General features: G+C 37.6%; 1 protein-coding gene across 11 annotated transcripts in view; it reads left to right on the plus strand.

The window, feature by feature from the left end:
• Window positions 1-26110, plus strand: part of LOC109084630 (arginine-glutamic acid dipeptide repeats protein-like) — a 150753-nt gene that overhangs the window by 107480 nt on the left and 17163 nt on the right. For 9 of the 11 annotated variants that reach the window (XM_042751393.1, XM_042751390.1, XM_042751392.1 and 6 more), the window contains 6 exons: window positions 1414-1518; window positions 7766-7814; window positions 9235-9359; window positions 9452-9551; window positions 12919-13017; window positions 21487-21567. In XM_042751393.1, the coding sequence (XP_042607327.1) occupies window positions 1414-1518; window positions 7766-7814; window positions 9235-9359; window positions 9452-9551; window positions 12919-13017; window positions 21487-21567 (559 nt within the window). Of the gene's footprint in view, window positions 1-1413; window positions 1519-3440; window positions 3597-7765; window positions 7815-9234; window positions 9360-9451; window positions 9552-12918; window positions 13018-21486; window positions 21568-26110 lie in introns of those variants that run through there. The other 2 variants (XM_042751396.1, XM_042751398.1) reach the window with 1 other exon arrangement.

Raw genomic sequence — 26110 nt, forward strand, 5'->3', positions numbered from 1 at the left:
TTTCCGTGAAACACTGATTGAGCAATTACAGGAGATGTGTCATGATTATTTGTGTTAAAACTAGTAGTACAGAGGAAGGAATGATCGTGTGTGTATATGTATGTATATATATATATTACACACACAAATGATTGATTTTTTTTTGTATATTTGTTTTTGTTTTATTGGATGACACACAAGTAGCTGCTTTAAGTTTTAAAATGATTCATTTATAATGGGCAGTTTGAAGTGATTAATGGAAATGGGTCCAACTTACAATTACGATTAAAACAATTTAACCACAAGTTTAAATCAGAGTTTATTAAACATGTCTTAGGCTGGCACTCTTACACTGTTATTATTCATGGTGGCTCACTGGTGACTCGTGAAACTACTCTAATGAATACGCAAATGCATTGCGAATAAAAGCCAGCACTGGCTCCCATGATTTATAGTCATTAAAAAAAACCTCTGGCAGGTACAAATGCTGCGGGATGCAAGACTGCAGTCTTTAAGAGCCGTAAACGGACATTTTGATCCTCTCAGTTCACTACAGGAGTGATCGTCTCAGTACAGACTACTTCACAGCGATTCTGCATGCAAAGCATTACTGAAAGCAATTGCGTTCTTTTGAGATGAGGCTCAGGAAAAAGAGTACAGGCATGCTTATTGTCAAGAAACCAGACCTTCTCAGTCTGTCTTTACCCATGTGATATATTTTCCCCCTCTCTCTCTCTTTCTCTTCCTCCCTCCTTTCCTTCCCTCTCTCTTAACTGAAACCATCTGGAGGCAGCACACTAAGCCACAGCTCTGAACCACTGATTTCAGGGTAAATTAGCTGCAACTTCTGCTGCACAGAGAGCCCTTTGATTTGACTTATTACAGGGCTTTAGATAAACTCAATGAATTCCGCTAGTATGTCGCAATGCTTGCTCCAAATCTCACGTTCCTTTCATCTTATGAGCAAGGTATTGAACCGGTGCAAAAACACTGATGCCTATTATTTTGATAGCGCCTGACGTAGGAAAGGTGTAGAAAGGGGCTTGTAAAAATTTCACAATTCGTAGAAGTTTTTGCTCTGCATTGTTTGAATTGTCACCTTTTGTTTGTCTAACAGAATGAAGGGAAAGGGCATTAACAATACAACTACACAGGAATGCTGTGATCCTGTAACCCCCGAGATTACTCACACTTAGAAATCCATATCAGTATCCCATAATTAATATGATTATTTACACAAATGTGTGTGGGGAGGCTAAATAAATGCATACATGATTGGAACGGCATTCAATGTGTACATACAATAAAATATTAATATAAATAAGAGTGAGTAAATAATAATGGCAAATATTCATTTTTGGGTGAACTATTCCTTGAGTAAATCTGGGAATGTATTTGCACCGTGACTGATTTGTTTTCTCTGTTTCTTTGCAGGGGGAAATGTAACATTTCACACTTTTCTGACATATTTGCTGCAAGGGAGTTCAAAGCACGAATCGACTCTTTCTTCTACATCTTAGGATATAACCCAGAAACCAGGTAAGCCTTTACTGACTTCAATAATCAGCCCTCCTCAGGCATGTTCTGTCTTCAGATCCTCTGTTGCAATATTTTACAAATAGCGATTTCATGATTCATATCAGGTTTCTGGATTTGCTTTATTCACTTTAAATTGTCCAGCAGTGCATGAAGGCAGTTTGAGAATAGATTAAATCATGAAGAATACAGTCTTCTCTTTTATATAGACAACAGAGGTCTGCATTTAGAGTTTTAGTTTCCATCTCCAGCATTTTGGGGGATTTTATCACACCTTGATTTTGCATTATTAATTACACAAACAAATACATTCCTGTTCAAAAGTTTGGGGTTAATGTTTTTAAAAGTATTCTCTCATGCTCACAAGACTGCATTTATTTGATCAAAATGCAGTACAAAAGAAACATTGTGAAATTTGATAAGCAGTACAAAAGAAACATTGTGAGAAATCTATGCTGATTTGGTGCTCAAAACACTTTTTATCATTGTTTTAAAACAGTTGTGCTACTTAATATTTTTATGGAAGCTTCAAAAAACATTGTGAAATTTGATAAGAACTGCATTTGTAACAGTATAAATGTCTTTATTGTTATTGTGAGTTTAAACATTAATTTCTTAAAAAAAAAAAAAAACTTATTGACCCCAAACATTTGAATGGCAGTGTATATAATTATATATTTGACCATAATATTTTATATTATATACTTTCATATTTTACCATAAAATGTAATGGTTCTTGAAATCTGATTGTAAGCTTGCTTGCTATAGGAAGAAATGTGCTGTTACATTTTTAAGGCTGTGAAGACTCATTTGGTCTTTTCTTTTCAAGTCCTTTTCTCACAGATACATGTCATAATAAAGTAAAATACCAGTACATGACAGAAAATGGATGTTGTAGGATGTTTTAACAGCATGACCAAGCCTGACATGCTAGAAGCCACACTGTTGTAGCATTAATAATTTAACATAAGACACCTCTCAAAGTTTATTACCTACTGTAGCGATCATCCAGGTTTTGCTCGAATATCCATTAAATATTTTACAGCCTTGTCTCTGTTGTGCACTTACATTACAGTACAAAGAACAAGGATTTGTTTTAAAATGCCTGTAATAACTACTTTTTTTGTAGTTCATAGGCTACGTTTTAAATAAAGACAAGCTATTTAGACATACTCAAATTTGAAACCGACGTTACTTATTTTTTCTGAGATGTATTAAACATACAAAGATATTTAAACATTCCAGATTTACTCTTAAAGGAAGAAAAAAATCTAAATTAAAACAGGTAAATTTACTAATTGAGTAATTTACTCCTCCTCATTTAGGCCTATGTTAATTCTTTTTTGTATACCTACCATAATGTGTCCCACTGTCTTTTTATAGTGATTACAATTCTTTTATTTGCAAATGATGCATTTTTAAATATATTTAAATGTACACTAACCAACCAAAATAATAACAAAAATAATCAGTTCCATGCTCATAATGTGACATCTCTATTACATGTCCAAGCATATTGGGATTGAATAGAGTTAAACCCCCCATTCCTTTGTGTATTACAATCATAGCCTGGATGCTTGTGTCAGGGGAAAAAAAGCAGGATTACAGTAGGACCCATTACCATAGTCATGTGATGCTCCAATAATGGGGTGCATTAGGAGCCTGGGGAGAGGAGAGGGGAAGTTTGAGGGGGAATAAGATGCAGCGGCTGATGAACAGGAGGGAATGTTGTTGAGTTGCTGGTTGGGATCCCCCTTCACGGGTCCCCCACTCAATCACAGACACCTCTCGGCTCCCTCCTCCTGCTTGTTTGGTATGCAGCAGCGTGTGTGTGTGTGTGTGTGAGCAGGAGAGATGGGCTGTGATTCCTCTGCGTGCGTGTGTGTGTGTGTGTGAGCGTGTGTGTTTGTGTGTGCTGTCTGTCGGTCACGGCACAAGCTCAGTGTAAAAGCTGACTGAATGCGGGAGCCTCCATTTTGAGTACCTACACAAAAAGGTGCGAGGGGACACTTTATTCCTCACTGTGTCAAATAAAACAGCCGCTCTGGCTCCGACATGGACGACCTGTTCAGTCCGCGCAGGTACGTTAGCATGCTCGTCTTCACCTGTTAATCGTTCGGCGCGCGTCACACTGCGTTCCGCCTCGCGCGCCTCTTGCAATGTTATATACGTGTTTGTCTTGAAGAAACAGCTGTTTAAATCGCGTTGACAGCGCTGTCTGGTTGTTTATATGTTGCTGTCAGTAGCATTAGCCGTATGTGCTAACGTCAACGCAGGGTGCTTCATATTAAATGTTCGTGTATGCGGTTTGCACGCATGCCTGGCATAAGCGACTTAACTTTGTTTTTGACAGAATGAATGTAATAGAGAGACGGTCGTGTTATGACTTCGCAGTACGATATACTGTGTTTACAGTCGGGGTGACATGGCGTAGGATAGAGTTGGGTGCTTTGTGCTCACTTGAAGATGTATAATGAAAGCATCCGCTGTTTTGAAGGGCTTAGTAGGTGTGTAAATAAAGTTGGGGCGCTCGCTGTGTTTATCAGTGTGTTATATGCGTTTCGGAGTCGTGCGGTGATTGGAGGATATTGATGGAGGGGGCGTGGTCAGGCTTGATTGCCGTGCGCGTGGTCGAGTCAAAATATCCTGGATGTTGTGCTTGTGTTGACAGCGGTACTGTTACAATTAAATGACTTGTAGTGCATGTTCATTGTATGTAAATTAATATTTAAAGTTTGTTTCTTTTTTTTTTCTTTAAAAGTCTGTATTGTTTTTTATTTATTTAAAAGTGTGTATTACGTTAAATATGTATAAGCTGTTTTTTTATCTGTGGTGAATCTGCAGTTTGAAATAAACTATTGTAACGTCAGCCCTTTTCTCAAATGAAAATCACAAAAAGTACACATTTAAAATGTTAATATTGGTGTGAGTTTTGTAAGCATGGAGACACGCCAAAATACCGTTATATGTGATCTTAGAGTTTTGAAAGCATATGCCTCTGGAATATCATGCTGGTATTTTTCATTTGCCCGTCCAGTGCAATTTTCTGACCTTTTGTTTCAAAGGATGTCAAGCCAGGAAACGTCCCAGCATAAGTGTTCACACATGTTGAGTCACTCATATTAAGATTAATGTTTGAGTTTTAGTTTGTCGCTTCAGATGAGCTTTTCACTTCATCATCTGGTTGTAGAGTTTTTAGTTCATTAACAAAATGCCCACTGAATGAAAAATTATTTTTTTCACTCCAAAATTGTTTGTTACATAGTTCATAAGTTCATAGTCGAAATGTCAGGCTTGTCTTGGGAGTCTTAGTTACACCAGTGAAACGGACATGATTCATTAAAAATATGATTATGTATTGATAGGTTTATTAATGATTAATGAAAGTTAATATTTGCCTGTGCTAATAATAACAACCTAATAAGAAATTTCATGGATTGTGTGTTTGTGTAAAGAACTAAAAGTATAATATTTAGTTTTATTAATGTATTAAATAACATAAATTTAAAGTATTCAAAGTGTTCCTGTGTCCCAAACAATAGAGCATCAGATGAAAGCATCTGCCAAATGCATAAACGTTAATATAAATGTAAAACAAAGCCTATAATTTTTAATGTACTGTAATTCAGAAACTTGTTACATATTTAATTCTTGACTTATTTTAAAGTGTTGTTAATACATTATTTACATGTTGAAGTATATTCTCAATATGTCACTTTTGTAACTTCTATTCTTTAATCATTCTATCGAAAACAATAGGATTTTTCCTCCACTAGCTAAATTGTTCAGATCTTGACACATGTTGGAGAGATGGTTCTGTATGCAGTCTTACTGTGGCAGCTTCAGATCCTTCTCTACGGCTCTTGTGTGCTTTGCTGCCTAATTCACAGCCTCCAAAAATGCAGAGGCTGCAGAATGTTTAGGAACCCGGCCGAGTGATTTCTCCCCTCCGCTATCTCTGTCATCTCCGAGCAGATTCAGTTTCAGACAAGAGCGCCATAATGCTTGCCTGGCGATTTATTTCATGTGGATTTGTCTTTCATTCTAGGAGTCACGAGCCTCAGAATCAGACTCTTAAAACTTTAAACAGCTCATTGCTGAAAGGCTTTTAATGCAGGCCTGTCTGCTGCTGCTTCATCCGTCTGCCATTTTTGTTTCAGTGTGGAATTTCCTCCATTGACAGAGCTCGTGTTTTTAGTGGATCGTGCTGGAGGGAGAGAGAGAGAGGGTTGTTTATGAAATGTACCCAGATGAAGGAGGATATGATTTGAGGCCCTAACCTCTCCTCACTTTGCAGCCAGGTTCGGGCAGGCAGCCCGGCGGTGGAGTGAGAGCTACTCTGGACGCAAATCATAGTGACAGTTTCTGGGCCCCGCTCTGTGCCTGGCTATATGAAAATCAGCACTGTTGCCATGGCAACGGAACGGGGAAGGCTTTTCAAAAGGAACATCTTGTCATTTTCTTTAATCCACTGCAGCTGGAGATCGGAACACTATTATTAAATTGTAGTTGCCATGGTTACTGCCAAGGGTTTGTAACAGCAGCCATTTCAGGGCTCCTCTCCCTCTGCTTATCATCTGGCCTTTTGGGGGCTTTTGTAGCGCACCTCCACAAAAACAAGAAGACGCGTCAAATGCACCGTTCACCACCTTTTGTGCCTTTGTTCGGTCTATAGGTTTAAATTCACACCATTTCCTCCTAGGCTTTACTGTGCGTTAATGTGAATCATGCATTAATGTGATCATTGTATTGTGTTGCTAAAGCCGTATAATACCCTGAAAGCACAGTCAGGGCTTTGAAAATGTTTTAGAGAGTTAAAAATCTGTAAATAAAGCTGCTGAAAGGTTGTTAGAGCCTAAAGGTTAACAATCTGGGCTTATAATGCTAATGCAATATGATTCCCAAGTAACTAAAGATGTCAATCTCCATTATATGAAGCACTGTTCTTTAGGGCTGTCACAGTTCCTTTGTTCAATTCAAGTACTCGATTTAAAAAAAAAAATCCTAGATTGCATTTTGTCTGTCAAGTAACTGGCAAAATACCGGAAGTTGCGCATTCAATGGACAAGAATCCATGAAAATGAAATTCATTATTTTACAATTTGTCAAGGCTGCATGATATATTAAACCCATTTAAAAATTATAATAAAGCATAATGCTGTTGTGAATTCACAAAAGCTGTGATTCAATTAAATAAATATATGCCATGCAGGTTTAATATATGCGCTTTTATTATTTACATGAGTCTAGGTTACCTACGCACATCTCGGAGCAGCTCCATTCACAGTAAATACTGCTCCACACAAACTGTTATTATTTACATGTGTGGTGCGTCTCAAACTCCATCTCTGAATATTGTTGTGAGTTTGGGTTTATTACGTTCATCTGGGAACGCAACGCGTGCCATCTCATCAGATCTCTTTGGTAAATCATTTATAAACCTACGCAAACAGGAGAATACATCATTATCTTTCTCAATATGCTAACTGTTCATCGCAATTTCAAAATTAAAGCTCAAACTCTCGCTTTGAGTTTACACTTTTTGATGTCTACGTATTCAAGAAATGACAATGCTGTAGCATTTCTGTCATAAAGAAATGGCCAAATATTGAAGATTAAATGGGTATTTCAATTAAATGGTGTTTAGTCCATATTAAACAAGGATTAGATTGTCCAGTAATGTGTAAGACAGTCATCAGGCCGTTGACGCCCTCTGCAGTCATTTGTTGTAATACGTAATGTACATCAGCTCTATTATTTATAATACATTATGTATTTGGACAGTTTTGTTCAATAAAACTATATGATTACATGCTTTTGAAACTTTATTTGAACTAATTATTATTGCCTCATTGCTATTATATATGTATTTTAAGTCATTTTAAAGTCTGTTTTTTGCTTGGGTCTATTTTTCTTACCACAAAAAAAAGAATTATAATTTTCAGATTATTAGATTAATCGTCAGAATAATCGGCCGATTACTTAGGTCTATTTTTCTTACCACAAAAACAGGAATTATATCGTCAGAATAATCGGCCGATTACTTAAACAATGAATTGTAATTATTTGATTACTCAATTAATCGTCAGAATAATCGACCGATTACTGTTTTACGAATATAGTTGTTAGTGACAGCCCTACTGTACTTAACTCCAAGAGATTGCATTTGGTATATTGTATGACGCTTATATACTAACAACATTTCATAACTAATCAATTTTTTTGTTCTGTCTCTCTCTTTTTTCCTCAGGCGATTAAACAGTACACAAGGGGAGATTCGAGTCGGTCCCAGTCACCAGGTATGTCTCTTTACAAATGCTTAGCATGTTATCTGAAACCTTGTCTTCCCTGGCATTGCTTATTAAAAGCTTGTGGTGTGGATTGAACGGCGATATCAGAAGCTCATGTTAAGCAGTGGCTTGATTGACAAGCGCAAGGACTGCTTAGATATTACCGCTGGTCCTTTGTCACCTGCATGCTTAACTCGAACATGTCCTCATCGTGCATTCAAGAAGACGGTTGATGGATTTTTCATGCAGTGCAGCGTCCATATGGAATAGTGTGTTTGGAAATTGGCTGCTCGGAAGGGTGTGGGATTTATTAGACACATTCAGCAGTGTTTTATGGGAATTAGGAACGGTCTCAGTGGTCTGAAATTGAAAATCCAAAAGGAAGATCGCTAAAGAAGATGGCACATGATGAAAAAGACCCAGCACCACTAGCAATTAACATCAGATGTTTTATAGTGTATATCCTCCCAGAGATCCATTCGAGTTATCATGCGGAGTGAAACCAGCGGCAGGACCTCTGCCCAGGGTTACTTCAAATGACTTTAGATGAAGTTTGCGGTAATAAAGCTCTGCAGGGCTGGCCATTACAAGCTAGCGCACCGTGGACATTGATCCAACGCGGAGCGGATCTGTAAGACTTTAGAACTGAATGTTAGTTATATGTTAGGAAATGACTTGAGGTTTTCTCTTAGGATTTATTTGAGCACATGATTTTTTGTATTTTACTCTGGAAACATTTTACTGAAGTTTAGTCTAGGGTTTCGGAACACAATGTACAAGAAACTTAGTAATGCTATCAGCATATTACAATGATATCTGAAGGATCATGTTACACTAAGAGACTGCAGTACTGGCTGTGAAATTTTCAGTTTTGCCAGCACTGGAATAAGCTATATTTTAAAATATATATTCAACTAAAAAATAAAAAACAGTTGTCTTAAATTGAAATAATATCTTACAGATATTGCTGTTTTTACTGTATTTTTCCATCAAATAAACCCAGACTTAGTGAGCGTAAGAGACTTATTTCAAAAATATTTTTAAAAAAAATCTTACTGACCCCAACCAAAAGAGTTTTGTGTGTTTATTAGTTATGCCTGCTCATATTTGGGTATTAGGCTTCCCATAACCTCCTGGTAACAAACTAAAAACACCATATGGCAGTGCCCTGGTAACTGGCTACATTTTTACATGAGCGTTACCTAGAAGTTTAAACATAATAATTCTATACACAGAAGGAAACTGAATAATGTTTAGCTGCCTCATTGATTCAAGAGAGGTCTTTTAATCATCTGTGATTGTTCACACCCCTCGTGCTCAATGCATGTGGAGATTAAATGAATTTGAAAATTGATATTTAGCACTCATCGCTAGTGCTATTTGTGTTGTGACCGCAGCTGTCTGTCCCCTCTTCTCTTTGCCAAATTAGGCCAAGCTGCCAGAGCTCCAGCCCTTTCCCTCTCCTGGAGGTCAGACCGTGACAGAGAATGAGGAGCTGGTCTGGATGCCTGGGGTCAATGACTGTGACCTGCTCATGTACCTGCGGGCAGCCAGGTAAGCCCCACGTCACCCTGCTTTCAGTCATGTTGTACAATATGTCATTGTCAGCTTCGACTTCATCAATGTTCCCTCTTTGGGGTTGGCAGGAGCATGGCAGCGTTTGCAGGGATGTGTGATGGGGGGTCAACAGAGGACGGCTGCATCGCCGCCTCACGAGACGACACTACACTAAATGCATTAAACACCGTAAGTTGACAGCATAACTGACCTTTACTCCAGATTTAAAATTACACCTGCTGTTTTTACTAATACTAAATTTAGATTTGACAAACATAAAACTGAGAATGGAAAATTATTTTATTATGATTGGTATAGAAAAAAAAGAAAGCAATGCGTACTGTTCTTATTGTAATGTCTATTATTATTTTCTGTATTCTTCTTCTTATTAGTATATTTTTATTAATTGTTAGGGCTATGGTTTTGCTTCCTGTTTAAATCTTCCGGTTAAACCGTGTTGACCTATTTAGTTGTGTTTTTATTATTATCTGGTCACTTTCTAAGAACCAAACGTAAGATGCATATAACCAGCAATGTAGATTCATCAGAATGCAGATTTGTCAGACTCATTAGTATCAAATGACTTGTTATCCTCCTCGCAGTAAAATGTTGCTGCTCTACGCAGTGCTTTTCCAGGCACTGATCTGATCTGCCACTTTATAAACGGTGATTCAGTCTGAGTGCATTTTTGTTATGCTATTAGCAGTATTTATTGTCATTTTACTGTAGAGCTATTTAGTAGAAACACAAAGAGGAATTAGGCCAGTCACATTACTCACGGTTGAAAAAACCATAAAATGTCATAATGTCAAAACCATAAAGAGGTCCAGGCAGTGGAGTAGTTTAACAGAGAGACCACAGGTTTCAGGAAGAGCCATTTTTAATATAACTTATCATTCAGGCTCAGGAGGAAATAGTTTTAACAGAACCCTGTGTCTAAAAGAGATTATAACATAGGTTTTGTGGCTCTATTTACTTCCCAGTTTTATGAATTGTGTGGTCTATGGTTGTGACGCGTTATCTTGACCTTTAAAGTAATGTAAGTGTGACATATAAATCTGTCTGTATATGCCTAATGGAAGTTCCCTGTACTTGCTCAGTACAGCAGCTAAAACCCAATTTGTCTTGGCCAATTAAGCACCCAGCACCAAAGAGACACAGTGAAGTAAGATATCCCTAGCAGGATTCATGCCCTAATTGTCAAAAGATGGGGAAAAAAAAATCCCTCAGCGTTTTCACTCACATTTGTTCACCACCTCAGCGGTGCACCACAGGCTGCCGCTCTCTGAACACAGCCTCGCCTCGGGAAAGACACAGGCACCAGGGGCCATCAAAACATGCTAGTAAATTGGCGTTGAAGAGCTCCTCAGTGATGTCTACGATTGTAAGATGTCTGAACAAGAGGGGTGTAATTCATGGCTTTATTAATGCGCAGTGGCTTCTGACAGCTGAGCTTTTCGCAAAGCCGAATTTATCAGCCCCCACTGGTCAAGTTACCCGGTCAAGTACAGAACGTACAGCGTGATATGCTAATGCCGCCCATGTCGGACAGCCTGTGAGCCATTATCAAACTAGTTCCTCTCCTTGTCTTCGCTAGCCTTTAAAAAAAGCATTCGACAAATGAACCTGAAATGCAATAAACATGACATTTCCATTTTGACAGAAGTGGATAAGCTGAGAATTAATGTGAGCTGAGGTTCACTGTTTCCTGACCTTTTTCCACTCATCTGCAATTCCAATGTGTTTTCAGTGTGAAACGCCTCATGCCTCAGTCTGGTACCTGCTTGCCTTTGACAAGCTGCTTTGTTGTAGCCTTATTAGTAATGATGCTGAATTGTGTGTAGTTTGTTTTCAGTGTGAAATTTTTCCCTTCAACCAGATATTGTTCTGTGTTCGACCATTTTTGTAAACAGACCTGATGTGGGAAACTCAAGTCTTTAAATAGTGACTGATTCAGTTTGCGACAAAACGCTCCATTGTTAACGGCTAGTATAATAAGCAGCTTGTCTGGATGCTTGAGTCATATTGCAGTGTTTTTCAGCGTCACCCTTGAGGCTTGCGTGCCTTCTTTTTTGGCAGTATATTTTAGATTGAGTTCACACTCATCTGCCTGCTCAATACTTAATGGCTTTCAGATTTCCAGTCCAGCTGTCCAAACTCACCCTATCTGACTCATTTATAGGGAGCCAATCACTGTTACAGTGTTCAGGCTGTCCTTAGACTGGGAAAATGAGTCGATAGCAATCCGATATGACGGTTTCCTCACATTGTAACAATCAGAAGGAGCAACTAGCAAAAAGTAGCCACATCTACTAACTCAACTGTTTTGCATTAGTTGTTTTTGATATAGTTTCACACTTCCAATATCAATTATCCAGTATTTGTGTCTTGAAATGTAGCATTGCTGTTTTTCATTGACCAGTTTTAATAGTGAAATAGGTAATTACATGCTGCTGTTTGGCATAAAATTAGGATTTGTTTCTATTTTTATTAGATTTATTTAGTATTTTTTTAGTATTTTGTCTAGTTTCATTGTATTCAGTATTTTTTTTTTTTTTACTCAAGTTACAGTTAACGTACTGTTTCACGTACATGTATGAAAATTGGTAGACGCATGTAAAACAACAAAAAAGTGTCTTGGTACAAAATCTGAAACCCAACAGCAAGTCTGTTATTTTTAATTTCCTGTACGATTTCTGTGCAGTTTTTGCCATTTTCAGGCCTCGTTCCTAAAGCCAGTGAGCCCAGGTGCAAGGGCCCTTTCATCGCTGCTTGCAGCTTTAATTACGTTTTGGTATTTTTGTGTGAAGTTAGGGTTAAATTGTTAATTCATATTCAAATTTAAATTGTCAATTCTTACTCGTATTTAAACTAAAGTTTGGGTTAAATTAGGAAAGGCAAGCACATTTTATACATGTTGGTAATTCAAAGTGCTTTACATAAAAGGAAGTAAAATCTTAAAATAATCACCATAAATCAAGGATTTACATTTTTTAAATGATTTAAAATTGATTTAAAATCAGTTAAGAATGAAACATGAGGATACATAAAATACAGTTCATTCAGACGTAGCACAAAATTAGTTTTTTTTTTTTTGTTTTTTTTTTTAGTTTTATGTACTTTAAACTCGAGTTTTTTTTTTTTTTGGATTTATTACTCTGTAGTATTTTCGCCTTTTAGTAAGTTAGGGTTAAATTAGTGTATTTACTAGTGTTTAGTTGTCACATGATGGTTAAATTAGTGTGTGTTCTGGGTTTATTTGTTTCGTTTCTTGTGGTTTTAACTGGTTTTTTTAACATTTGCTAATAACACATTTAGTAAATATTATTGTAAGTTTTTATACTCTTGCTCTAACTTTTTTCACATGATTTATTCAGATGATTATATTGTTGAATAGTTACATATTTTAACAGTAAGTGGTAGTATAGCTGACTACATTTTCAAAGAAAAAAAAGTAACTTTACAAGTAACTCATATATTAACAAACTACAGTAAATGTAAATTTTCAAAACAACTGTCATTAATGTGAATTTGTGCTCTGTCTTCTTTCATTCAGCTTCATGAGAGCAGCTATGATGCAGGAAAAGCCCTGCAGCGGCTGGTGAAGAAACCAGTACCCAAGCTGATTGAGAAGTGCTGGTCAGAGGATGAAGTGGTGAGTGAACAAGTTAACTTTCTTCATTATGTGGCGAGAGAAGGCCGGATTTCGCTGCATTACTGGCTTTGTGTCATCCGCTGAAAAGCGCTCAGGATTCCAACTCCTCCAGCAGAACAGGGCAGCTGCATCCTGTTTATGGCTTGTGGAATAAATCTTCCCAGTGAGGGAGAAGCAAAGGAGGGGGAAAGAAAGTCTTGGTCAGCTTGTGTTAGAGACTTAAATTTGATCCAAGTACATGAAAGCCTTTTGTACTTCGTTAAAATATAAGGAAAACTAAGATAGAAAGAGATCAGCGGTGTCTATAACTACCTGAAATGCGATTATGCATTTACCTTTAACCACAGAATCGTAGAAAAGCCCAGGACAAACCAATTATTTATATATGAAAGACCTTATAACATATTCATGGTTCGCACCCAGTGCCGAAACCTCACCATCGTAAAGTGAGTTTGATTTCTAAACATAAATCTTCAAGAAGTGTCCTAAATGTTTACTACCTCGTATCCATCCCAAGAGGCTGTGATATGCTGCCATTTTTTCCCCAGTAAAATCAATACTCATGTTTGTGTGAGTATATATGTACATATGTACACACTCACTAAAAGCTACAAGGCAGAATTTTAAAAATAGGGGTCGTGTTAATGGTGCCAGCAAGCCCATTAAAAAAGATCAATTAGCCTGTGCATGTTGATTTGCATCGGCATGTTTAACCGAGTGTGGGCCTGTTTTTTAATGTACGCGGGAGACGCGTGTGTGAAGCGAACTGTATAACAGTCTGTCTGAGATGAATAATAGAGATGCTGAATAAATACTGCATGAGCACAGGCCTCGATTACACCACTGTTGGTATTTTTCTCGCTGGTGTGCGCGCACCCCGCAGGAGGTTGTTTGGGGCAGGCAAGCTGCCCCCTCCTCCCCATCTGTAACCCAGCCAGGCCACCGCTGCACTGTCAAGGACACCGCTCCCCCGATCTGATTTCAAGTTGTGCTTTTGCAGCCCTGCAGCCTTGAGGGACAGGTGTAAATGTACCCCTGACCTTGGACGCTCGCTCCAGACCCGCTGCTCCTCATTTATTTATCATCCCTCGCTTTCCCTCTCTCTCTTACAGCCTGCAGGTCCACAGCCTCATTATTCCTGCTCTTTTTTTCATCGCTCCTTTTTGAAATGTGAATAAAAGTGACAGTGACTGTCTCAGAAATGACAGAATCATCCCCTCTTCAGGGTCACTTGTCACCCGTCTCCCTCAGCCTCTCGACAAGGCCCTCTGAGCCTCTCTTCCTTTCGACTAGCCTGCAGTGCTTTCAGCAGCAAAAAGAAAGAGCGTGCTGTATTATTTCTTTTCCCATGCCACAGTTTATCTGGATAAATTCTTTTAGATCCCACAGAAATGCTCTAAAATGGCATGTCATATGTAACACCCTTTAATCTTTAATGTAAGCCATTTTAGTAATGCAGTGTAAGAAATATTAGTCCGCTGTGAGGGTGTTTTATATATTTATATATTTCCCTTACGGTTATGCTTAACTACTCAAATACACTGAGTAACAGCAGTGGTTGATCATGAAAACACACTAATTTCCATGAAAACACATTTTCAATTAACACAGATCTAAATACAATAAAAAACTATGCAGACATACCAAAGCAGCCTCATTGTTTGTTTGGGAATTGGTTGTGCCAATAATTTTTTTTAAATGTTTTCAGATAGATAATGTATTCAAATAGGAAAGCTATTTCACAATAATATTTTACAATTATTGCTGTTTTTACTGTGTTTTGATTAAAGGCAGCCTTTCTGGGGGGGAAGAGGCTTTCAAACTATACTTTATACAAATTTCAAAAAATAGTGCTTCCAAGACGGGGGGCGCATCCAAAATCAGTTTGTGTTTCATTAATATGTGTTACTTGTTCTGTGGATATTATTAGTGTATATAGAAATACAACCACATACAGTAGATTGTTGGGGGATATTTACATGTCTCTATTTATATATTTGATATTATAATAAATATTTATTATATAAACTTAGCATTGTTCTGAATATAACATGGAGTTATATGTATATAGATCAATTAATAGACACCGCCCAGCTGCATAGTATTATGCAAACCAACCCTTTTATGTTGGATGTATTAATCATGATTAATCGTTTGACAGCTTCTAAAAAAAAAACATTAAAATTATTGAGGGAAAAAAAACGTGACACAAACTTGCATATTGATTTGCATCGGCATGTTTAACCGAGTGTGGGGCCTGTTTTTTAATGTACGCGGGAGACGCGTGTGTGTGAAGCGAACTGTATAACAGTCTGTCTGAGATGAATAATAGAGATGCTGAATAAATACTGCATGAGCACAGGCCTCGATTACACCACTGTTGGTATTTTTCTCGCTGGTGTGCGCGCACCCCGCAGGAGGTTGTTTGGGGCAGGCAAGCTGCCCCCTCCTCCCCATCTGTGAAACCCAGCCAGGCCACCGCTGCACTGTCAAGGACACCGCTCCCCCGATCTGATTTCAAGTTGTGCTTTTGCAGCCCTGCAGCCTGGAGGGACAGGTGTAAATGTACCCCTGACCTTGGACGCTCGCTCCAGACCCGCTGCTCCTCATTTATTTATCATCCCTCGCTTTCCCTCTCTCTCTTACAGCCTGCAGGTCCCACGGCCTCATTATTCCTGCTCTTTTTTCATCGCTCCTTTTGAAATGTGAATAAAAGTGACAGTGACTGTCTCTCAGAAATGACAGAATCATCCCCTCTTCAGGGTCACTTGTCACCCGTCTCCCTCAGCCTCTCGACAAGGCCCTCTGAGCCTCTCTTCCTTTCGACTAGCCTGCAGTGCTTTCAGCAGCAAAAAGAAAGAGCGTGCTGTATTATTTCTTTTCCCGTGCCACAGTTTATCTGGATAATTCTTTTAGATCCCACAGAAATGCTCTAAAATGGCATGTCATATGTAACACCCTTTAATCTTTAATGTAAGCCATTTTAGTAATGCAGTGTAAGAAATATTAGTCCGCTGTGAGGTTTTTTTATATATATTTATACATTTCCCTTACGGTTGGGCTTAACTACTCAAATACACTGAGTAACAGCAGTGGTTGATCATGAAAACACACTTATTTCATGAAAACACATTTTTCAATTTAACACAGATCTAAATACAATAACTGTATGCAGACATACCAAGAGCCTCGTTGTTTGTTTGGGAATTGGTTGTGCCAATAATTTTTTTTAAATGTTTTCAGATAGATAATGTATTCAAATAGGAAAGCTATTTCAAATTGTAATATTTTACAATATTGCTGTTTTTACTGTGTTTTTGATTAAAAGGCAGCCTTGCTGAGCAAAAGAGGCTTTCAAAAAAACTTTAAAAATATGCAAAAAATAGTGCTGTCAAACGATTAATCGCATCCAAAATAAAAGTTTATGTTGCATAATATATGTGAGTGTTTTTTGTGTGTTTTTTTGTTTTTTTTTTATTAATAAAAAATAATGTGTTTTTTTTTTTGATAATATTTACATGTCTTGTGTTCTGTGTATATTTTAAATAAATATTTATTATATAAACTTAGCATTTTTTCTGAAATATATACATGCATGTATATTTATATATACATTATTAATAGACACGGCACATATGCTTTTTTTATGTTATGAAAAAATTTATTTTTTTTTTTTATGTAATTAATCTCGATTTATCACAGCACTAAAAAAAAAACATTAAAATATTGAGGGAAAAAAAACTTGACACCAAACCTAGAAGGTAGTGTAGTTAATTACCCAACAAATCTAAAATTTACAGTCTGCTAATTTAATCATCCTCATGTCATTTTAAAAATCAAAAGAAAATCATATTTGGAACAACATGCAGGTGAGTGAATGATTTAAATTTTGGGGTGAACTATCCCATTAAGAAAGGCTGTGTTTGAATGTGCCTGGGTTACCCAAAAAGATCAGCTCACTGGGCTTTGAAACACAAGCAGAAAAAGAGCACAGAGTGTTGTTTCAGGGTGTCTGATATATGACCACAGTGGGGGCTGCGATCTGCTCCTCTGCCCTGCTGCATATTATCTCGGGCTTGTCACGGGTTGACAAATGACAGCACGAAGCTCCAGATAGTTGAAGTCCTGTGCGTGGCAGCGGGTAACCTGGCAAGGCTGCAGCCCCCCAGTGGCGAACGATGAAGCCTGCACATTTTTTCCAATCAAACACCTCCCTCCTCAATAATAATCTCAGTGCACATGAATAAAGAGAGGTGGGTCTTTGGAGATGGGAAGAATGTTTTAAAACCTTCCCTGGTACAGCAGACTTTGACATTTTCCTGTGGACCATGAAACTGACCACCCACTTAGAAGGTTACATGGTTGTTTAGCTCAGTGGTTTTCAACTGGTTTGCTTTAGGACCCAGAATTTACATGGGACATTAAGTGGTGACCCAACACAGTGCAGAAAGTATTGTACAAAAATTTTGTTAAACTCTAGCTTTGAAATATACTAATGTTAATTTAATGTTGAATAAAATAGTATAGATATTTTAAATAGTATAATAAAGTACAGTGTCTTTTTTAGTAATTGTGAGAACTGATTATAACAAAGTACTATTTGCATAACTATGAATGAACACTGATTGATATTCAGTAACCACTACATTTTTGTGTGTGTGTGTGTATATATATATATACTGTATATATGCTGTCAAAAGATTAATCGCATTCAAATAAGTTTTTGTTTACATAATATATGTGTGCATGGTGTATTTTTATGTATATATAAATAAACATACATGCATGTATATATTTCAGAAAATTTTTTATGTCTATATGTTAAATATTTATTTATAATATAAATTATATGAATATAAATATAGACATGTAAATACGTATAAATATTTTCAAAATATATACTGTATGTGTGTGTATTTATATATACACATAATAAATATACACAGAACACATCTTATGCAAACAAAAACTTTTATTTTGGATGCGATTAATTGTGATTATTAGTTTGACAACACTAATATACACACACATACTTAGTATTATTGAAGTTTACAAATAACATTTTTATTATAATTTTGAAAACATTTTTTATTCTATCAAATGATATATAAACAGACATGCAACTGATTTGGTTGGAGATATTTTATCTCTCACTCTACTATTTTAGTTATATGTGAAGTGGAATCAGTTGCGCTCAGATTTAAACACTGTTTTATTGACACGAGAGTTGCACACACAGGAAGGGTGTGTTGGAGTATTTCCTGTCACCTTTGGTTTTACCCAGTACACAAGAAAAGCTGCGGTTTAGCTGAATCTATGCATATTTATAGACTCAAGCAAACGCTTAAGCGGCGGCAGTGACGGCCTGATTTAGAAGCTTTTCCAGGCATCTGCTCATATTAATAGGACTAGTACTATGTCTGGGCCTTTCATAGTTTTCCCTCACATCTCTCTTCTTTTCTGTTGTGGTTTTGATGTTATGTAAGGTTGAAATGGACAGGATGTGGCTCTCATCGCTCTTTGTGGTCGCTGTGTGTGTGAAAGTGGCATCATCATTGCCGTCACGTCGAATCGTATTTGTGTGATATAATATGTGACTGTAATCGTATACTCACTCGTTCGCCTTCGCCCATAGCAGCGTCAGCGAAAGGCCAAGCACACTGATTTCATAAGACCCCCCTGTGTTTGTGCCATTGAGCTAATATTAGGCATTATTTGAAGACTGCCAGACACTTGTGTGTGTGTGTGTTTGTGTTGGACACACGTAGTGTTTTGTGCGGAGTGGTCTGACACCATCTGTTTGTACATGCTCGAATGATCTTAACCAGTTTTACAGCTTTTAACATTTATGATTTAGACAGGAAGTGCGCACGCATCACAATAGCCTTTTCAGCTGTATTCCCTTCTCCCCGCTCTCTTTTACAATAGAGCACTGTCGAGCAGAGAGAGAAAGAGGCAGAAAGCAAAGCCAGCGCACTGGAACAATTTTTGACAGAGAGGAGCCTGTTGTTTCGACAGAGCAGGCGGCTGGTGACTCGGTAGCGCTCGCCTCCCCCTCTCACCCCTCCTCCACTCACCCCTCGTTCTCCGGCCCCTCCCATCATCTGCCCTGTTGCTTAGCAACGGCGGGCCAGAGCAATCGTAGCAGAGGCAGAGCAATTCAGGGAGCAGATTGGTGGATGATTTATTAGTTGCGCTCAGAGTGCAGCGAGCCCAGGCAGCAGAAATGGAGCCTTAAAGTGGAGCCGACATGCAGCGAGCGAGACGGCCGCGCACATAACCTGCCTGCAGTGCACTGTAAATATTACAGTAGTGGAAACATAATTAAGGTGACATAATCAGGCCGCTAACACGCGCCGCTCTGGCAGGTGTAATTGATTTTTGTCCTGCCGGTCAGGATCCGGGACCTCGGATAATGAAGGCGTGGAAGGATCGCTTTAATGCTTAATGTGTTAAACAAAATGCGCATGTACACACCTCAGACCCGTGGTCACCAGGCTGGGGATTCATTAACACATGAGGCTGTTAGATACTCATCAGTGTGAGATTAAAGTTGTTCTGGTTAAGTGGCTGTTGTTGCACCCGTGATTGCAGTGCCAAATACAGATTTACTTTTTCAGCACGTAATGTCTTTTCCCCGTCGATCCTTTTTGTTATTTTGCTTGTTTCGATGTTACGCCCATTTAAACATTGAGTAAAATAATTTAAGTGCTTGGAGATTCTGAAGTGTCGTAACTCATAACTAGTACTTTAGTCATAGGTGTGTTTAAAGATCATCTCACTCTCGTTTTGCACGTTGCACCACCTGATGGTTAAACATCCACCTCTTTACCACAACAGATGAAATGTGAAATCTCTGGTGGTTTTATCGAACACTTATAGTTAAGTATCTCAACCCATGATGGAGGCCCAAGGGAAGATGTAGTTTTATAAGCTTGTAGTTTTAATTTGCAGGATTATACTCCAAAATCTAATATCTTTTTCAAATCTTCTAAAGGGAAACAAGTAATACTCCCTCCCTTCCTCACTGAAGATTGTTCTTTTAAACGCCATGTGTAAACAGTTCCACTGTTACATAACCAATATGCATTAGAGAAGAAGTTTGCCAAGAGTGGCGGTGGAATTCCATGACTGGTTTTGCAGTCAACTTTTAACCACATTTAAAACCTCTACAAAGATCGCCCTGGCTTTTTCTTGCTGGTTTGTGTTCAGTGAAACTGTACGGTTTCCTTGTTAAAACCACGAGGGGGATGGAGTGTTAGTAATGAGAAGAGCAGATGTAGAGTTGATGTGTACACACACGCGCGCGCTTAAAGTGGGCTCTCAGAACATGCATGTGTGACACAGCCTGGGTGATCCGCCATGCATCTCGCGACTCCGCTCCAGGTTTTCCGGCCAGCCGCAGACCAGAGGCTCTCTAGCAGAAAGATCACATGTAAAGCCTTCCCCTTTTGTAGTGGAGGAGCAGAGAGTGACAAGCTATCTCTTGCTCGGAAAAAAACGACGTACCTTCGGAGACTTTGTGGATTTGCACCTCATTTTTGTTACTGCTTGTGAGTAGACATAGAGATCTGGGTGGTGTGCCGAGTGGACTTTTTACAGGCTTTCTGAACAGTTTGTTTGTTGAGGACCGTTGACTGAGATTACTGTGGAGCGGGGCTCGCCGCTGGAACAAGAAAGTAAATCTGTTGGTTGTCTGCTTCGCTGGTTATGAATGTTTCTGCCTCCGCTTTTTATGGCTCACACTCTGTGGCTCTTAAAGAAATAGAAAAGCATTCAAGCTACACAGTCTCCTTTTGTATTACAGCAGTCTATGTAAACACATTTTATTTTGGGAGTCCATTTAGTGTTGTAAAAGTTCTTTTCTTATGGTTTTATTAAGTGAGTGTTTTATTTATTAACTGTGCTTGCATGTTGTTTAGAGTCATTTTTCACATTCATAAACCTGGTTATTTAAACAATGTTAACTTGTGTTGTGTTTGTTTATAGTAACTGTAAGCAATTTTTTTTTACAAATCCTAGTTTGTAATTCTAGGACTTTTCTCAGGAATCAGGCAGCTGTTTGAAGTGTGAGCGTGCAAATTGCGAGATCAGGGAGAAGTGTGTTGTGATTCGTCGTAACTTATTGAAGTTCAGTTTCGGCTTTGAACTTCAGTGTTGTGCGATCCTCATATGCATATAGCCGTGTTGAACTTTCACTAAGATTTCAGACGAGCTGCCATCGTGTTTCTACTCCGCTGTGGTTTAATCTCGGATTCTATTCCTGCTTTTGTTGTCATTTCCCCTCTTTTTTTTTCCTCACTGTAGCTGAGCTGTGCTAGCACAAGCAGAGATTTTCAGATTAAGATCACAACATTGTTTTCTTCCCCTTGCTTTTCACAATGTAATGTATTTGTAGTGCTTTGTATCTATTGTTACGGGTGGTTAAAATCTAATTTTAACAGATTTTCTCTTTTCTTTTCCCAACAGAAACGGTTCATAAAGGGTTTAAGGCAGTACGGGAAAAACTTTTTTAGGATTCGGAAAGAATTGCTCCCTAACAAGGAGACGGTAAGTCATTTGTTTCCTATTGAATACGTTTGTCATCATTTATAGACACTAAAACTCCTTTTCACTGTGGTTTTTCTCATTTGTTTTGAAACTGAAGCTACATCTTAGTGGTTTCAAAAACTGTGAGGTTTAGGGAAATGATTGAAAGCAATAGCTTACGCATGGACTTGAGTGCACGAATATTAGATTTAACAGTAAGCATGTTAGGTGCTTGAACAGGGGCCCTGAGATGTGTGTTTAGTCAAAACAGAATCATGACTGTTTATATAATATTTGGTTACAGCTCAGTAAAGCTACACGGCTGATTACTGATGGCTTAAAGAACGAAACTTAAGCTTAAAGAGCTATTTGTTAATTTTTTGTTTTAGTGCGCAATCTAAGTAATAGTAGTAATTTTTGCAAAGTACATGTAACATTGTTTTGTTTTTGTTTTTTAATTAGACTGCACCTTTTTACATTTGTTGGGAATGTAAAAATGTTAAATGCATATTACTTTGCATTTCAAAGAATGTTTTTTTTTTTGCCTAATAGTTTCACCATTGTATTAGTAAATTGAAAAATTACATGACAAAAAACTTGAAACTATTAAACTGTTAAAACATTTTACAGAAATCCATTAAATACATTATTATACTATTATATACAATAACATTTTAAATATATTATTTAATTTGTGTGTGTGTGTATGCACACACTTATGATTCTTAGAGTATTTTTAAGTACAGTATGATTTGCATACCACACTTGTTTTATCAATGTTTTTTGGGGGGTCATCTGTTAGCTTTACCTGGGTTCAGTGTCATATAAGATAGACTGAAACAAGCTGTGGCTAATAGGTTGGTTATCAAATGCATGTTTTATGGGGTATTGACTTAGCTCAATGATTAGTCAATGAAGAAAATCCCTGCTAGCAGAGAGAATTTGTTTAAAGACCTGTCACCCTTAAAGTACTACAGTCATTGATAGTTTTGTTTGACTCTTAATGCTAAACAGCACGTATTCCGTTTGCCATAAATTCATATTTGCAATGACCCTTTTTATTATTAGTGAACTGTGTGACCCTGTAGAGGAAACAACAAAGTGAAATACAGAGCAAATAATTCTTCACTAAGTGTGTACACACACCCAGATACCTGTTTGGCGAGTGCAGCGATGCACTTTTGTGCTGAAATTTGTTACTCATTGGTTTTTGTTTACCTGGAACAAAAAAAGAAGATATGTTGATATCATCATTTTAGTATTGAAAGAGTAAGCACAGGTTTTGCTTTTCTTTTCTTTTCATCACTGGCAGTATTCAGAAGAAATAATGGGTTTGCAGTTGTTTGCATCATGGAGATAATATTTTTATTTCCTCATTTTATTTATTTATTTATTTTTGTAGCCCCTAAAAAATGTTTTTTTTTTTTTTTTTCCACACAAATTTGTTACCCCTGACAGAACGTTTAAAAATGTTATTTAATAGCTAGCAATCCATTTGTTCCGTTTACATCAGTTTGTACATACATACATAAATGAGGCACACTCTAAAAACCAGGACAAGAAGAGGGAATGATGGAAAAAGGAGAAATGGAGGCACAGAGTTGAGGGGTTAGTTCAATATACACTAAGAAAAGCGAGCGTTTTCTAAAAAGCCCCACTTTGCTTAAGATTGAAGTGGCTTTTGTGCTGAAAGCCAGCTCTCTGTGCAAGTGCCAGTCAATACCCTGCGGAAAGCTTGATTTATTTTCTCTACGGCCCTTTTCCCACTCTCCTATTTCTTTTGCCATATCTCTCTTTCTTGTGTGACATTGAACATATTCTGAAACTCTTTCCTTCATTCATCCAACACAAAGTCCTTTCCTGTTCCTTTCTGGTGAAGACTCTTTCCTTTGCATTTCTTCCAGGTCATCTAGTCCAGGATTTGATATGTCCGTAGCGTTTTTAAATGCCCAGGGCTGTAGAGGGTGATACAGTGCAGCTTTTCTGCCTCTCCCCATTTTTCCCCTCAGCACTTATTAGCTGGGTTTCTCATAAAGAGCCGGTGCCAAGGCTAAGCACCCACTGCTGTGCAAACACACCAGGCCTGACTAGCTCTCTGGAATGCTTCATATGAAGTCAAATAAAAGAGGAAGCTGGGGAAGTGGGTGTGTCGTCTTACTGTCTCTGCTCTCTTCGCTGCCACCATTTCCTCCACTTGAAAGACAACGTCATGGAATAATTTGTGTACTGGTGCAAGAAATGTTCCCAAACAAACCCGGCATGATGTGTCTACAGATCGCAGATAACACAGCTTTGCAGTTCAGTCCATGTGCTGTCCCAGAAAGATTTTCTCTACACTTTAAATATATATATATATATATATATATATATATATATATATATATATATATATATATATATATATATATATATATATATATATATATATATATATTAGGGAATTAGACACATTTGTTTAGATTATTGCATATTAGGGATGGGCATTCCAAGCAAAAATAATATTCGAAAATCACTGGGTATTATTCGATTATAAATCGAAAATCGCACCCCTCCCCCACATGGACGCACAAACACCCATAAACCGAGAGAGACGATATGTATGGTTATTTTTTTAAATTTAGAAGATAGGCTACTTCAACTCAAGCCATATAATTATTGTAATGTGCTGAAACATTAATATAATAAACATAATGGAATGACGGCACTTATTAACATAACAGTCCGTCAAATAGCATAGATCAACTGCTTATAAGGCAAAGATATTTCCATTTCTAAAAATGGAACACCTAAAGGGAATAGATGCGAGATGGGATGAAAAATATATTTCAGTTACTTCAGAATCTTCGGTCAATACGTGCGGGGCATCAGGGATCCATATTAATACAACGCTGCATATTGAAATTTATACATGAGGGAAGGCTCGATATGTTTTTTATAATGCGAGGGAATAGATACAAAGTGCAACCAGAAGTATTCCCCAATTATAAGAAAAAAGGGATCTCATCGCTCATAAAATCGAAAATCGCACCCACTCCCCCCACTGGACGACAAAACACCCATAAACCGAGAGAGCGTCTCTGTATGATAAACTCTTTAATTTAGAAGATAGGCTACTTTAACTCAAGCCATATAATTATTGTAATGTGCTGAAACATTAATATAATAAACATAATGGAATGACGGCACTTATTAACATAACAGTCCGTCAAATAGCATAGATCAACTGCTTATAAGGCTAGATATTTTTTTATAAAGGGAATAGATGCGAGATGGGATGAAAAATATATTTCAGTTACTTCAGAATCTTCGGTCACTTTTTTATCGTTGGGCAGTTATACTGTATATAAACTGCGGGCATCAGGGAGCCGTTTTTAATATGCGGGGCATTGAAATTGCTTTTGAACATGAGCTTGTTTTTTACTTTCACTTTCGAGATTCGTGACCACACGTATGGAGTAGCACTCGGCAGTACTTACCACACATTTTACAAGATTAGATGTTTGTCAGTGCTGCTCAGGAGCTCAGTCATCTCTCCTTACTCTGTTTATGTGGTAAGTAAAATGTTATCTACTTTAATATAACAGGCTACCGCTAGCAAACAGCTAACCATGTCCCTTTAGTGGCTTCGTAGAACGCGTTATTTGTTTTCTGCGCCTTTCTGAACACAGATTCAGCCACACCTCTAACCCAGTCAGGGATGTTTGTGGTCCACACAGAACTCTTATTTGACATCGTCCCAAGTTACTGTAACCGTTATATGCTACGCAAGTCTTTTTTTTTTTTTTCTGCCAAGCAAGTCTACAGTGTGAGTTTCTGTCAAAGAATTTTACAGCTTTGATAGCTTTTAGGTGCGTTATTTGCAGCGCCACCCTCTGCTTACATGAACACATCAGCATGGAAAACATGGGGAAATTTTTTAAGGCAATAATATATTCTATAATTAAATCAACTAATCGAATATTCAAAAATTGTGACCCATCGCTATTGCATACTAATGAAACTAGTAAGCAAATTATAATCAGATTTAAACTGCACATAGTCTGCAATAGGTATTTTCTTTTTAGATCAATTTTTTTTTTGGTTTGTAATTATTTTATTTGCATATAAATTGTATTTTTAAATATATTTTTCTTATTTAACAACTTATTTTTGTATTTTTTTTCCTATTTGAATTTAAGTCATTTTTATTTTAATTTTTAAATTGTATTAAAATTCTTTGTGAGATTTCCAGATGCTTTTTTTTTTTAAATGAGAGTTTTGTCTGAGTGTAATTTTGGTATGATTACCGTGCAGTCTGTGTATCTTTAAACTCTTGGTAATCTGCCCTGGCTTTTAATGCCTGTTAGACCCTTGTTTCAGGAGGGTGCAGACTAACTGGTAACGCTCCAAAGCTTAAGTTGCACCTGCAGGAAGAAAGAATATTAGGTTGTAAAATAGAGATGAGTGTGTGACGAGATGTATGGGGGACATTTTCCATCACGTTGGAAAAACAGCCGTATTGTAAAGCTGCCGTGGTGTAATCCAGCTTCATTGCTGGCGTTGCAGGGAGGTAAAGCTGCAGAGG

Source organism: Cyprinus carpio, chromosome B23 (genome assembly GCF_018340385.1).
Source record: "Cyprinus carpio isolate SPL01 chromosome B23, ASM1834038v1, whole genome shotgun sequence".
Taxonomy (NCBI): domain Eukaryota; kingdom Metazoa; phylum Chordata; class Actinopteri; order Cypriniformes; family Cyprinidae; genus Cyprinus; species Cyprinus carpio.